This window comes from Mercenaria mercenaria, chromosome 14 (genome assembly GCF_021730395.1).
Source record: "Mercenaria mercenaria strain notata chromosome 14, MADL_Memer_1, whole genome shotgun sequence".
Lineage (NCBI taxonomy): Eukaryota > Metazoa > Mollusca > Bivalvia > Venerida > Veneridae > Mercenaria > Mercenaria mercenaria.
In genome coordinates this window covers 42,394,469-42,409,736 of record NC_069374.1, presented here as the reverse complement: position 1 = coordinate 42,409,736, position 15,268 = coordinate 42,394,469, and the positions used below count along the sequence as shown (strand labels likewise).

The window sequence follows — 15,268 nt, the reverse complement described above, 5'->3', positions numbered from 1 at the left end:
TTTTTTTCGATTGGTCAATTTTCCATATGGTTATTGCCCTTTAATTGTTTAAAAATCCACAGATCTGTACATAACAAAGCAACCAATTGGAAGAATTTCATTAAACTTCTTTCATTTTTTTCCATGAACGTTTATTATAAACATGTGATGTTATGTACCTACACCTGGTCACCATCTTACCTTGATCACCCCTCGCCCCCCCCCCCCCCCCCCCCCCCCCCAATTTTTTTTTTTTTTTTTTTTTTTTTCATTTTTCGTTTTCTATCAATATTTATAATCAACATGTAAACTGTTGTATCCTCACCCCACCCCCACCCAAACAAACCATTCATTTTCTTTTAATTTGATTTTGACTAATGAAATTATTTGCTTCTTGGTAACATTCTTAACTTTTTGCTGGATATATTTTTTTGCCGTTCCTCAACTCTGACCCTTTCGGCGGGGGATTCCAATTCATCGAATTTGCTTGTAGATTGGCCTCTTTTAAGGTAGGAGTGAAAAATGATTAAATACTATTTCTTTAATTGCATATTGATAAAATATAAATTTCAAATAATTTGCATTATTCGTATGATGTTGATGAAACAAATTTAAGCTCATGATCTGGTAAGAAAATAAAGGGGAGAAGTAAAATATAAATGTTCCATTCGAACTATTTACACACTGAGGTTTATGATATTTATATGTTTGTGTACTAATTGTTCATTGACATTTATTCGATTATTGACTGCATCTTTAATCTAGCTGTGTTTACTTCGTCGTTTCCTGTTAAATACCGCCATATTTTTGTTTCACCAGGAATAAAGTTAATTTATGCACCGACTCCAAATTCTTCGGCGGCTTTATATGCTGGTTTTCCCTAATCGAGCAATTCAAGTGCTTAACACGCTGTTCTAATGTCAAAACAGTTCTTTTTTATGTTTTTCATCAGCCATTTTTTGTAAACAAATAAGTTCTCGTCTCAAACAATTTCACGCGAGATAAAGAACGGTAACTCTATCGTGTAAAATCTTGCGAGGGAGCGTCTCAAAGTCGCTGAAAATGGTCTAAATATCGATTCGGGAGCCTGATTTCACAGTCGCTTGTCGAGTAAGGCAGGGGGTTGCTTAATTCAGACTCTTTTAATAGTAAATTGCGTCCGGAGCATAAAATAGGGTCGCATATGACAGGGAGTCGCTAAATTCAGGGGGTCGTTAAGGCAGTCTCAACTGTACTTACGATTTTGCTTTAAAACTCTGACAAATACACTAGTCGACAGCTCAATGTTGTTGTTGTGACAAAAGCCCGCGAAATATAGCGTGCCTTTTATTCGGCAAACTGGAAGGATTACGAAAATAACATTTTATGGGAGAGTTTTGCGAAAAAAATGTATCTTTTTATTCAATATATAAGATGCATGATTTTATAATAATATCTATAAGAATTAAACAACAAAATCTACATACCACGGTAGTTTTCTTACTTTTCTTTTTTTGTTCTTTTTTTTTCCTTCTCTCACCTATTAACATATTATTGTTATTTTTAACCATTACGTTCCTTAAAATGGCCAACAACTACTATATGTACATGTTAAAAATAGTACAAGATATTTGTATATTATTGAAATGTAATGTAATGTAAATAGATATTGTGACAAATAAACGGGCCTTAAACTTGGTTCCAAAAAAAAAAAAAAAATCTATAAGAATATGAATATTTTCACACGATTCTGAAGGGAAATTCCAGAAATCTTATTAATTCAATAGTCGGATTTTACATGAAATCTGTACAATTTACATGCCTTATTTGGATTTCCTGATGTATTTTACGTATTTTTTATTATTTTTTTTTAAACCGTAAATAGATTTGAAATTCAACACCAAATCAGTCGTTTTTTGAAGATTGAAAATGAAAAATAAAATTTCTTTGGAAAAAAAAAAAGTCACGGAAAAGGCAGACCGATTCCATTTTCTGTGTAGGGAGTACTACTCACAAGATTGATTCGATATTTGCAACTGGTTATTCTTGTTCATTTAAGATAGAGTGTATTTCACCCATGGATTCTTTAGATTCTACCTGCTTAATGAATAAAACATAAGAAACACTTAGTAAGTTTGAATATGGAATTATCAACGCCTTTATAGTCATATTTCTTTTCCTTTCAAGTATTTTTTGTAAGAAAAAAAACATCATTATATTACCTTTGTGCAAAAACATTTATTGATACCTGTAAATCTAACATTCTTTATACATCTCTTTAGCAAAACTGACAATCGTGGCAAACTATTTGAATTGCGCATGATAGAAATTTTGTGTTGCCAGTCTCAGCACCTCTTGAACTTTGCGTAGACTCGAGATATGGTTATAATAGTCTGGCGATTATCGCCAGCCTAAAAACTGTATTGACATTCTTACGCCACTTTTTCTATATGATCTTCATTAAACATTGTCTGATTGTTTATCTCAGTGAAATCTGGATCAGATTTGAAACAAACTAATCTGAAGCCAAGAACACTGTCACTTATCAGGTATCAAGGTATCCTTGACACCAGTTTGTTGTATATTATTTGAGAGACAAACACTGCGTTTTTTTACTTATAGTCTTTACTATATCCTTAGGACGGCCAGCACATATTTATGCAATCTCGCCAGGCATATGGATGTTTTTGACAACACAGAAAATGACGTCACTCGACCGTCAGCTATTTCCGGAAGTAAATAAAATGAAAGTAGAAATGCTAAATTTGAAAACGAAAGCCGCATTTTGATTCGTAGATAGTCAGGGGTCACCCCGTCTAAATGTATGCGCGTGGACTTCTTTTTTTTTTTTTTTTTTTTTTTTTGCTATTGGGGAGCCAATTTTCAGCACTTTATTACGAATTGAAATTACCTGGGCTTCAGTACGGCATGTCAGCTTTTAATCTATGAAAAAATATTTGAGCTCTGAATAAACAGAAATCCCACAGGGGTCCGTAACGGACCAAGGGTACATTGATAATTTTGGAACTTCATCAAATCGCTCAAAATGTCATTTTTGATGTTGTCTGAGAGTGTCAGTATATGCCTCAGATGTAAGATATAACCGTATTTGAGAGCTGCAGACCTAGACATTTCAGAAATGTTTTCAAAATAAGTTTCGTGTAATAAATGTTGATTCTACGGAAGCGTGAAAGGGCCATCAGACGCTAATACGTTCTAGTACGTTAAGGCTGCGGAAAGGAGATATAACAAATAAACTGAACATACAACTGTTAACTAAAACCACTACCAGTATACGGTTTAACATTATTATGATATATCTGATGTAGCATTTTAGCTATGCCTTAAAGGTGTGGTTTCATGTGTCTATTACACATGATATATAACCTCACTAGATAAAATAACTGAAAACATTGCTATAAACACTATAGATGCCACATTTCCTACACGATGTTCAGTGTTTATGAAACTTTGTCACAGTGTTGTCTTTACGAAATCAAGGGAGAGCATGAAACTAGGTCATCTGAGATCAAAAACTAGGTCACTATGTCAGTTCCTTGAAAAAATCTTACTTACAAAACTAAAAGCCAAATTTTAACTCTGATCTTCACGAAATCATCTCAGAATCTAGGTAAAGCTTGAAACTTTGGACAGAAACTAGGTTTCTCAAGGAAATCATAAAGAAAAAAACGTGTTGTACCTGATACATAGAGCATGGTCAAAATGTTTGTTTTCGTTAAATCTAGGTCAGATTTAATACTGGGTTATTTGGGGTAAGAAAAAGGTCTGATGAGTAATACAGGACCTTCATGACCCTCTTGTTAAAGACAATAACTTGAACACCACTGAAGAGAATTTAATTTAACTTGATCCAATGATAGATGGCAATGAAATTAACTGAAACACCTCAGTTGCTCGAGCACCAAGGCTCACTTGAGCATCAATAGCTCAAGCACCCAGGCTCACTTGACCGTCAACGGCTCAAGCACCCAGGCTCACTGGAGCATCAATGGCTCAAGCAGCCAGGTTCACTTGAGCATCAATGGTTCAAGCACCCAGGCTCACTTGAGCATCAATGGCTCGAGCACCCAGGCTCACTTGAGCATCAGTGGCTCAAGCACCCAGGCTCACTGGAGCATCAATGGCTCAAGCACCCAGGTTCACTGAAGCATCAATGGCTCAAGCACCCAGGCTCACGGAAGCATCAATGGCTCAAGCACACAGGCTCACGGGAGCATCAATGGCTCAAGCACCGAGGCTCAAGGGAGCATCAATGGCTCGAGCACCCAGGCTCACTGGAGCATCAATGGCTCGAGCACCCAGGCTCACTGGAGCATCAGTGGCTCGAGCACCCAGGCTCACTGGACCATCAATGGCTCGAGTACCCAGGCTCACTGGAGCATCAATGGCTCAAGCACCCAGTCTCACTGGAGCATTAATGGCTCGAGCACACAGGCTCACTGGAGCATCAATGGCTCAAGCACCCAGGCTCACTGGAGCATCAATGGCTCGAGCACCTAGGCTCACTGGAGCATCAATGGCTCGAGCACACAGGCTCACTGGAGCATCAATGGCTCGAGCACCCAGGCTCACAGGAGCATTAATGGCTCAAGCACACAGGCTCACTGGAGCATCAATGGGTTGAGCACCCAGGCTCACAGGAGCATTAATGGCTCAAGCACACAGGCTCACTGGAGCATCAATGGCGGGAGCACCCAGGCTCACTGGAGCATCAATGGCTCGAGCACCTGGGCTCACTAGAGCATCAATGACTCGAGCATCCTGGCTCACTGGAGCATTAATGGCTCGAGCACACAGGCTCACTGGAGCATCAATGGCTCGAGCGCCCAGGCTCACTGGAGCATCAATGGCTCGAGCGCCCAGGCTCACTGGAGCATCAATGGCTCGAGCACCCAGGCTCACTGGAGCATCAATGGCTCGAGCACCCAGGCTCACTGGAGCATCAATGGCTCGAGCACCCTGGCTCACTGGAGCATCAATGGCTTGAGCACACAGGCTCACTGGAGCATCACTGGCTCGAGCACCCAGGCTCACTGGAGCATCAGTGGCTCGAGCACCCAGGCTCACGGGAGCATCAAGGGCTAGAGTACCCAGGCTCACTTGAGCATGTATTCCCTAGCTGTTTTCCTGCTATTTTCTATTGCTTGAAATCTTGAATAAGTTAAGCATTTTACTTGTCTGCTTGAGACCTTGAGTGATCAGTGTGGTACTCTTTCTTTTTCTTCTAAATTTTTTGCATTTCTTAGCATTTGATACAATTATTATTACTATCTATTAGATGGAATTTAATATAAAATACATTGATATATTTGAAAGAGTAGTAAATGAGGAGCTGAAGAACTGTAATTATTCTTCAGAAAATAATATTGCAAAACTGAACTTTAAAGGTGCTAATAAAGACAAATAAAAAAACACAAATCTTATAAAAGACTACACATTTTGAAATATACTACTAAAACATTACGATAGCCATGCAATATTCCCTTGAAGTCAGAACATGAGCAGAGAAACGAATGATTTTTTTTTGTATTTTCTTAGACTGACATGGGTGGTCTTTTTGTCCTACTTTCGTGTTTATCGCTTTTCCGTAATCAGTCGGAAATTCTTCGTGATCACGTGATTTTAAAATTAATTCAAACGAATATCCGTTTAAAGACGCGCCACAAAATAACTGTATTCTTTTATATTTCAATGATGGTAATTATACATGATTTGCATAAAAAATATGAGATATACAAGATTTAAGTTTCAAATTGACAGTGACATATATTAGGCCAAGACAATGTGTTTAATGTCTTAAAATTTTATTGAATTAATGTAGCAATATGTACATAAATCAGTGTATTTAGTTAAATTTCAATCACATTTTGTTTCTACAGTGTAAGATAGTTATTCATCTATATTCTTAAAACTATGCTGAAAAGAGATTGACTGAATAAGTTTGCAGATGAAGTTGTGAAAACACATTTATTCAGGAAGGGTTAAAATTGTCCACCTGAAAACTGGTAGTTTAGCTGTATATTACCTGTATTATAAGAATGATTTTCATGAAGTTTTTGTGGGTGAAATTAACTGCCATGAGTTTCGAACCCACACGGCAAAAGATCTGATGAACATAATCAGTATGCTTTACCACTGAGCTAATTTGTAATTGGTATGCAAGCAAGAAATATTTACATTTTGACCAGTTACAAAAATGTTGAGGTTATCGTTGGGGCATATAATATATATTGCATCTATTTATAAATTATAGCCTCGTTTCAGAGCATTCTTCCGAAAAAATCCGAAGATGCGCGACGGGTCCATAAGCAGTCGCAAAACATACTTTCGGTTTGAAATAGGCAAAAGGTTTTTGTTTATTTGTTGGTTATTCTTGAACATATTCATGACTATTTGGTCAGATCCGATGCAGTGGGTCATATTTTCAGTAAATATGAAGTCTCAGCTACAAACTCTGGTTTTCATATAATACTCGTTCGGGCGTAAGTATTGGACCTTTAAAGACCCACCACGACCTAGTGACCTACTTTTTCCTGCCACATGAACATAGTGCAAATCATTCTGATAATACTGGTATAATACAGCTATTCTACAAGATGACAGGTGGACAATTTAGGCCCTCCCTGAATTAATGTGTTTTAACAACTTCATCTGCAAACTAACTCTGTCATTCTCTTTTCAGTATAGTTTTATAAACATAGAATAATAACTATCTTACACTGTAGAAAAAAAGTGTGGTCTAAACTCCCGGTCCAGGCACTGGAAATTTCTGAGATGCTCTTGAGTGTCTCCCACCTAACTAGAGGCCTGTACTGGTTCTTCCCAGGAAAGACGGCTTCGCGTGTATTCGGTGCTATACACCGGGCACGTTAATGAACCAGACTGTCTATGCGAAAAGAGCTAGGCTAAGTTAGCTGGACACGTCTGTATCTGAAAAGTTCTCTCTGTCTGTTCTGGGGGCTTTATCTCACTCTGTCCCTCTGGTCAGATCGCTCTGTGTCTGTACTAGTAGAGGATGATTTCGCGCCCTCTGTGGCTGCAGTTGCTGTAAAGCGCCTTTGAATGTGTTTATCATGAAAAGGGCGCTATATAAATCTGGTATAATAATAATAATAATTAATACACCAAGTACTGTGCATACTACTACATCAACTTAAAAATATATTTAGACATTAAACACATTGTCTTGGCCTTATATATCTCACTGTCATCATGGAAATACAAAAGAATACAGTTATTTTGTGGCGCATCTTTAATGAAACCTTGAGTATTAGTCCGTACTGTTGTAACCTTTTCAACCAAGACTTTTTGTGGGTATACAAGTATGCATCACTTTTATAGAAAGCTCTTCTAGTTATTATGTCTCCCCCAGGAGACATATTGTTTTTGCTCTGTCCGTCCGTCCTTCCGTCTGTCCGTCCGTACGTCACACTTCATTTCCGAGCAATAACTGGAGAACCATTTGACCTAGAACCTTCAAACTTCATAGGGTTGTAGGGCTGCTGGAGTAGACGACCCGTATTGTTTTTGGGGTCACTCCGTCGAAGGTCAAGGTCACAGGGGCCTGAACATTGAAAACCATTTCCGATCAATAACTAGAGAACCACTTGACCCAGAATGTTGAAACTTCATAGGATGATTTGTCATGAAGAGTAGATGACCCCTATTGATTTTGGGGTCACTCCGTCAAAGGTCAAGATCACAGGGGCCTGAACATTGAAAACCATTTCCGATCAATAACTAGATAACCACTTGACCCAGAATGTTGAAACTTCATAGGATGATTGGTCATAAAGAGTAGATGATCCCTATTGATTTTGGGGTCACTCCGTGAAAGGTCAAGGTCACAGGGGCCTGAACATGGAAAACCATTTCCGATCAGTAACTAGAGAACCACTTGACCCAGAATGTTGAAACTTCATAGGATGATTGTACATGCAAAGTAGATGACCCCTATCGATTTTGGGGTCACTCCATTAAAGGTCAAGGTCACAGGGGCCTGAACATTGAAAACCATTTCCGGTCAGTAACTTGAGAACCACTTGACCCAGAATGTTGAAACTTAATAGGATGATTGGTCATGCAGAGTAGATGACCCCTAACGATTTTGGGGTCACTCTGTGAAAGGTCAAGGTCACAGGGGCCTGAACATTGAAAACCATTTCCGGTCAATAACTTGAGAACCACTTGACCCAGAATGATGAAACTTCATAGGATGATTGGTCATGCAGAGTAGATGACCCCTAACAATTTTAGGGTCACTCTGTTAAAGGTCAAGGCCACAGGGGCCTGAACATGGAAAACCAATATCCAATCAATAACTTGAGAACCTCTCAACCCAGAATGTTGAAACTTCATAAGATGATTGTTCATGCAGAGTAAATGACCCCTATTGTTTTTGGGGTCACTCCGTTAAAGGTCAAGGTCACAGGGGCCTGAACATTGATAACCAGTTCCGATCAATAACTTGAGAACCACTTGACCCAGAATGTTGAAACTTCATAGGAAGATTGAACATGCAGGGATCTAGACCCCTATTGATTTTGGGGTCAGTCTATTAAAGGTCAAGGTCACAGTGGCCTGTTCATGTAAAATCATTTTTTGGAAATAACTTGAGAACCACTTGACCTACAATGTTGAAACTTAATAGGATGATTGGACATGCAGAGTAGATGACCCCTATTTATTTTGAGGTCACTTGATCAAAGGTCAAGGTCACAGGAGCCTGAACAGTGACTTGAGAACCACTAGGGCAAGAGTGTTGAAATTTAGCGGGATGACTGGACATGCCAAGTAGATGATCCCTATTGCAGCCAACCATCAGTGTCTCTTTGACTTTCACTCCTGACCCCTATTGACTTCTTGCCTATAGGACTTTGCATTGGGGGAGACATGCGCTTTTTTACAAAAGCATTTTCTAGTTTTTGTTTCTAATTTTACATTTCTGTGTAACTCTGGTTTAGAGCATACTCATTTTATTCATTCTGTCATACCGGAGGTCACCATTTCGAAGAAGAGGGAGTATATTATATTATATTGTTATGCTCATTGTCAATCTGTCAGACCTTAGACCATTTGGTTCCAGTCAGTAACCATAGAATGATTGGTCTGACAATGGTCAAATTTCTAGACCTTTAGATTGAAAATTTTCCACAGATTAAAGCCTGTTTTCAGTAAATAGCCTCAATTGTTTTTTGGGGTAAGTAGGTCAAATGTCAAGGTCACAGTGACCTCAAGACTGAAAACTGATTAATAACGAAAGAAAGCTTTGGCTGCCAATCTTCATAGGGGAGCTAATAGATGATCCCTGTTGTTTTTAATGTCAAAGGTCAAGGTCACAGCATGCAAAATTACATACTCACTTGCCTCTCACAGACCATCATGTGGGGCATATACATATATGTTTTACAAACAACTCTTGTTTAATTTTGATTGAAGTTTAGAGGTTTGCATTCCTTGAAAATCATTCTGATGAGTGTTGTTATATTGGTGAATTTCTGGTAAGATACGAAACTTTTTCAAAAAACATTGATCAACTTAACATGCTTGTAAGATTCTATTGAGCAGGATGTGCCGCTGTGGAGTTCATATGTAAAGGTGGAATGTGTATAGGAAATGATAGTGTATGTGATGGAATACCAGACTGTAAAGGTGAAGACGATGAATTAAATTGTGGTGACAGTAAGTCATATTTTATTATTGCCTGCAGAAGATGTAGTAATATAGTCATTTTGTGGTCCTTCTATATCTAACACATGGTTTAGAATATTTAAATCAAGTTTGGTAAAAAAGTTAACTACTAATGAGAATGTCGTTGCAAGTTTAAGTCAGATTGACTGAGGAACACAAGAGTTATAGGCCTTAGTACTTAACAATGTACATGTATTGTTTTTACTGTATAGAGTTTTCTTTGCAAACCATGTAAGTCCATTTTGCTCATTAACCAGTAAGGAATGAGATATTGAGACCAAGGTTCAGTCAATCTTAGGTTGCTAAGGATAGGGTCTAGGTTACCATTACTGAAAATAGGAACAGATTTATGTGAGGGCATATAGCGTTGCTGTTGTCTGCACACCGCCCGTACTGTAATCTTGTGTGTCCATCTCCTCCCACACTATTAGCCTGATTTGCTTCAAACTTCTACAGATGAACAAGCTAGATGTGCAGATGACCAGTAAGGAAGGAATTTTTTCTGTGAATATATTTACCACAGTTATGGCCCTTTGATAGTTTTGATATATAGAATATAGAGGTAAGAGGGTCATGATGATCCTGAATCGCTCCCCTGAGTAATATGAGCTAAATGTTTCAAATGTCAAACTGATGATTTTTAGAAATTTTTTGGAAGATTTTCCGATGTACAATCAAGTAACCCCTGGGGCGGGGCCAATTTTACCCCGGGTGTCATGATTTTAACAAAGTTTGTAGAAGTCTACTAGGCAATGTTACATATCAAATATCTAAGATCTAGGCCTTCTGGTTTATTTTTAGCAAATTTATGAAGATTTCGCTATGTACAATCAAGTAACCCCTGGGGCTGGGTCAAGATTTGAACAAATTTTGTAGAGGTCTACTAGGCAATGCTACATGTCAAATATCTAAGCTCTAGGCCTTCTGGTTTATTTTTAGAAAATTTTGAAGATTTGTCTATGTACAGTCAAGTAACCCCATGGGGCGGGGTCAGTTTGACACTGGGGATGATGATGCCATGGCAACAGAAAGGAAAAACTTTAAAAATCTTCTTGTCAAAAACCACAGGGCCTAGGGCTTTGATATCTGGTATGTAGCATCATCTAGTGATCCTCTACCAAGATTGTTCAAATTATTCCCCTATGGTCAAATATGGCCCCGCCCGGGGGTCACATGGTTCATATAGACTTATATAGGGAAAACTTAAAAAATCTTCTTGTACAAAACCACACGGCCTAAGGCTTTGATATGTGGTATGTAGCATCATCTAGTGGTCCTCTACCAAGATTGTTCAAATTATCTCCCTAGGGTCAAATATGGCCCCGCCTGGGGGTCCCAAGTTTTACATAGACTTATATTGGGAAAAAATGTTAAAAATCTTCTTGTCTGAAACCACAAGACTTTGATATTTGGTTTGTAGCATTGTCTTATGGTTCTTGACCAAAATGTACCCCTGGGGTGAAAAGAGGCCCTGCCCTGGGGGTCCCAAGTATTATATAAACTTATATAGGAAAAAAACTTTAAAAATCTTCTTGTCTAAAACCACACAACCTAGGCTTTTGATATTTGGTATAATGCATTGCCTAGTAGTCCTCTACCAAAGTGTTCAAATTATGCCCCTGGGGTTAAAAGAGGCCCTGCCCCCGGGGTCATTTAGTTATTATATGAGTTATATAGAAAAAAATACTTAAATAATTACTTGATCCTATTTCCAAGACTGTTTAATTACAATTACCTGATGATCCCAAGTAATATGATGTCACTTGACTGTGACCTTGACCTGCTGACCTACTTTCTTGTTTTTTAAGATACAGCCTTTAAATTTGGATGACATACACAGTTTTGCACATCGATCATTAAACTGAATTTCATTGACCATGAATGTGACCTACTGACTTTCTTAACATTTTAGCATCAGTTTGACATTTACAACATGTAGCTCATATTACTCAGGTGGGCGATCCAGGGTCATCATGACCCTCTTGTTTAAATTTTTTTGAAGATTTTCCTATAGAAATCTATGTAAAATCAAGTGACCCCTGGGGCGGGGTCAATTTTGACCCCGGGGTCATGATTTGAACAACTTTAGTAGAGGTCCACTAGGCAATGCTACATGTCAAATATCTAAGCTCTAGGGCTTCTGGTTTTTGAGCAGAAGATTTTTTAAGATTTTCCTATGTAAAATCAAGTGAATCCTGGGGTCACTTTTCCGATGTACAATCAAGTAACCCCTGGGGTGGGGCCAATTTTACCCCGGGGGTCATGATTTGAACAAAGTTTGTAGAAGTCTACTAGGCAATGTTACATATCAAATATCTAAGATCTAGGCCTTCTGGTTTATTTTTAGCAAATTTATGAAGATTTCCCTATGTACAATCAAGTAACCCCTAGGGCTGGGTCAGTTTGACCCTGGGGGTCATGATTTGAACAAATTTTGTAGAGGTCCAGTAAGCAATGCTACGTGTCAAATATCTAAGCTCTAGGCCTTCTGGTTTATTTTTAGAAAATTTTGAAGATTTTTCTATGTACAATCAAGTAACCCCATGGGGCGGGGTCAATTTGACCCCGGGGGTCATGATTTGAACAAATTTTGTAGAAGTCTACTAGGCAATGCTACATGTCAAATATCTAAGATCTAGGCCTTCTGGTTTATTTTTAGCAAATTTATGAAGATTTTACAAGACCCCTGGGGTGGGGTCAGTTTTGACCCCGGGGGTCATGATTTGAACAAATTTTGTAGAGGTCCACTAGGCAATGCTACATATGAAATATCTCAGCTCTAGGCCTTCTGGTTTATTTTTAGAAAAATTTTGAAGATTTTCCTATGTAAAATCAAGTGACCCCTGGAGCGGGGTCAGTTTTGACCCCGGGGGTCATGATTTGAATAAATTTTGTAGAAGTCTACTAGGCAATGCTACATGTGAAATATCTAAGCTCTAGGCCTTCTGGTTTATTTTCAAAAAAAAATTGAAGATTTTCCTATAGAAATCTATGTAAAATCAAGTGACCCCTGGGGCGGGGTCATGATTTGAATAACTTTAGTAGAGGTCCACTAGGCAATGCTACATTCAAATATCTAAACTCTAGGGCTTCTGGTTTTTGAGAAGAAGATTTTTTAAGATTTTCCTATGTAAAATCAATTGACCCCGGGGTCATGATTTGAACAAACTTGGTAGAGGTCCACTAGGCAATGCTTCACACCAAATATCTAAGCTCTATGGCTTCTGGTTTTTGAGAAGAAGATTTTTTAAGTTTTTCCTTTCGGTTGTCATGGCAACCAGAGTTCTGCATGATATTCAGTTCTTTGAAAAAAATTTGTAGAGCTACACCCAAGGAACATTCCTGTGAAGTTTGGATGAAATTAGCCTAGCGGTTTATGAGGAGATATCGTTTAAAGTAAATGTTTACGGACGCCGGACGGTGACTGATCAGAATAGCTCACCCTGAGCCTTTGGCTCTGGTGAGCTAAAAAGTCTTGTGTCCCGACTCCTCCCACACTATTAGCCTGATTTGCTTCAAACTTTCACAAATCAACAAGCTTGGTATGCAGATGACCATAAAGGAAGAAATTTTTTCTGTTAATATTTTTACCACAGTTATGGCCTTTTGATAGTTTTGATATATAGAATATAGAGAAAAGTCTTGTGTGTCCAACTCCTCCCACACTATTAGCCTGATTTGCTTCAAACTTTCACAGATGAACAAGCTTGATGTGCAGATGACCATAAAGGAAGGAATACATTTTATATGAATATTTTTACTGCAGTTATGGCCCTTTGATAGTTTTTGCTATATAGAGGATTGGGGCGCATCCGTGTCCTATGGTCCCAATTCTAGTTAGTTTGACTTTTCAGAGGATAGATAGAGTGATTGCCCTCACCCATTCATCAGTGTCTGTGTCCCAATTTGGTTCAGTTTTGTATGTAAGCTTGTATTTCAGTAACTACTGGAGGAAATGAATTGAAACTGCACATACTTGTTCACTGTGATAATCTGACAGTGGGGAGGTTTCATAACTTTATTACACCCCCAGGTTCATAGTTATATATAGGGGCTATATTGCAATCAGGCATGTCAGTCCACTGGTCAGTTGATTTGTCCCTCCATACAACGTGTATGCTCCATATCTTCTTAACCACTGAATATTTTCATAAAGCTAACCTCATCAAGACGATGTTCAGAGCACACAACACGGGTCCAAAGTCTAAGTCTCACTTTGAGGTCAAAGATCAAATAGCTTAACTCATGTCCACTCCAAAGATACCACCGGGAAGGTTTTCAGAAAACTAGCATTAATTTGTAACCTCATCAAGAAGAACACACAACCTAGGTCACTAGGTCTAAAATCAAGGTCACAGTTGGAGGTCAAAGTTCAAATAACCTCACTTCATTTTCACTCCATATTGTCAAAACCATTTTGATAATTTTCATGAAAGTAACATCAGTCATTAACTTCACTTAGATACATGCAGATTGATGACCAAGAGTCAAATTTTCACTTGGAGTCAACTAATGCTTGTCAAAGCTGTTGGAAGATTTTCAAAGAACTAGCATGAATTGTTAACCTCAGCTCACCAATCTGTAATTAAAGCATATTTCTTCTCTTGAAAAAGATTAACTAAGAGCTCAGTGCTGTTGATCAGCCTTGTCATTTTCAAACAGTGTCTAAGCCATTGTATACCTAAAGAAGGCTGTAATATTTCAGAGGCGTGTGCAGAGAGTCAGTTCCTGTGTCCTGACAAGAGTAAGTGTCTAACGACCACAAATGTTTGTGACGGCAAACAAGACTGTGATGATAACTGGGATGAGAGTGAAGACAACTGTGGACCAACTGGTGAGATTTGCTTTTTAGCTCACCTGTCACATAGTGACAAGGTGAGCTTTTGTGATCACCCTTTGTCCGTCGTCAGTCCGTGCATCCGTCCGTCAACAACTTCTTGTCTGCACGATTGTGGTTTCATTTATGATTTTATTTTAACCAAACTTGCACACAACTTGTATCACCATAAAATCTTGGTTCCTTTCTTGAACTGGCCAGATCCCTTTATGGGTTCCAGAGTTATGGCCCCTGAAAGGGCCAAAATTAGCTATTTTGAGCTTGTCTGCACAACAGCAGCTTTATTTATGATTTGATTTTTAACAAACTTGCACACAACTTGTACCACCATAAGATCTTGGTTCTTTTCTGGAACTGGCCAGATTCCGTTATGGGTTCCAGAGTTATGGCCCCTGAAAGGGCCAAAATTAGCTATTTTGACGTTGTCTGCACAATAGCAGCTTTATTTATGATTTGATTTTTACCAAACTTGCATACAACTTGTATCACCATAAGATCTTGGTTCCTATCTGGAACTGGCCAGATTCCTTTATGGGTTCTAGAGTTATGGCCCCTGAAGGGGTCAAAATTAGCTATTTTGACCTTGTCTGCACAATAGCAGCTTCATTTATGATTTGATTTTAATCAAACTTGCACAAAACTTGTGTCACCATAAGATCTTCGTTCCTGTCTTGAACCGGCCAGATCCCATAATGGGTTCCAGAGTTATGGCCCCTGATAGGGCCGGAATTAGCTATTTTGACCTTGTCTGCACAATAGCAG

General features: G+C 38.6%; 1 protein-coding gene across 6 annotated transcripts in view; it reads left to right on the top strand.

The window, feature by feature from the left end:
* LOC123527381 (low-density lipoprotein receptor-related protein 2-like) overlaps positions 1-15,268 on the top strand; it is a 189,010-nt gene that overhangs the window by 159,771 nt on the left and 13,971 nt on the right. For all 6 annotated transcript variants that reach the window (XR_008367061.1, XM_045306784.2, XM_045306782.2 and 3 more), the window contains 2 exons: positions 9,547-9,660; positions 14,375-14,503. Coding sequence is in view for 5 of the 6 variants with exons in the window: in XM_045306784.2 (XP_045162719.1) it covers positions 9,547-9,660; positions 14,375-14,503 (243 nt within the window). In the remaining variant the exon portion in view is untranslated. The remainder of the gene's footprint in view (positions 1-9,546; positions 9,661-14,374; positions 14,504-15,268) is intronic.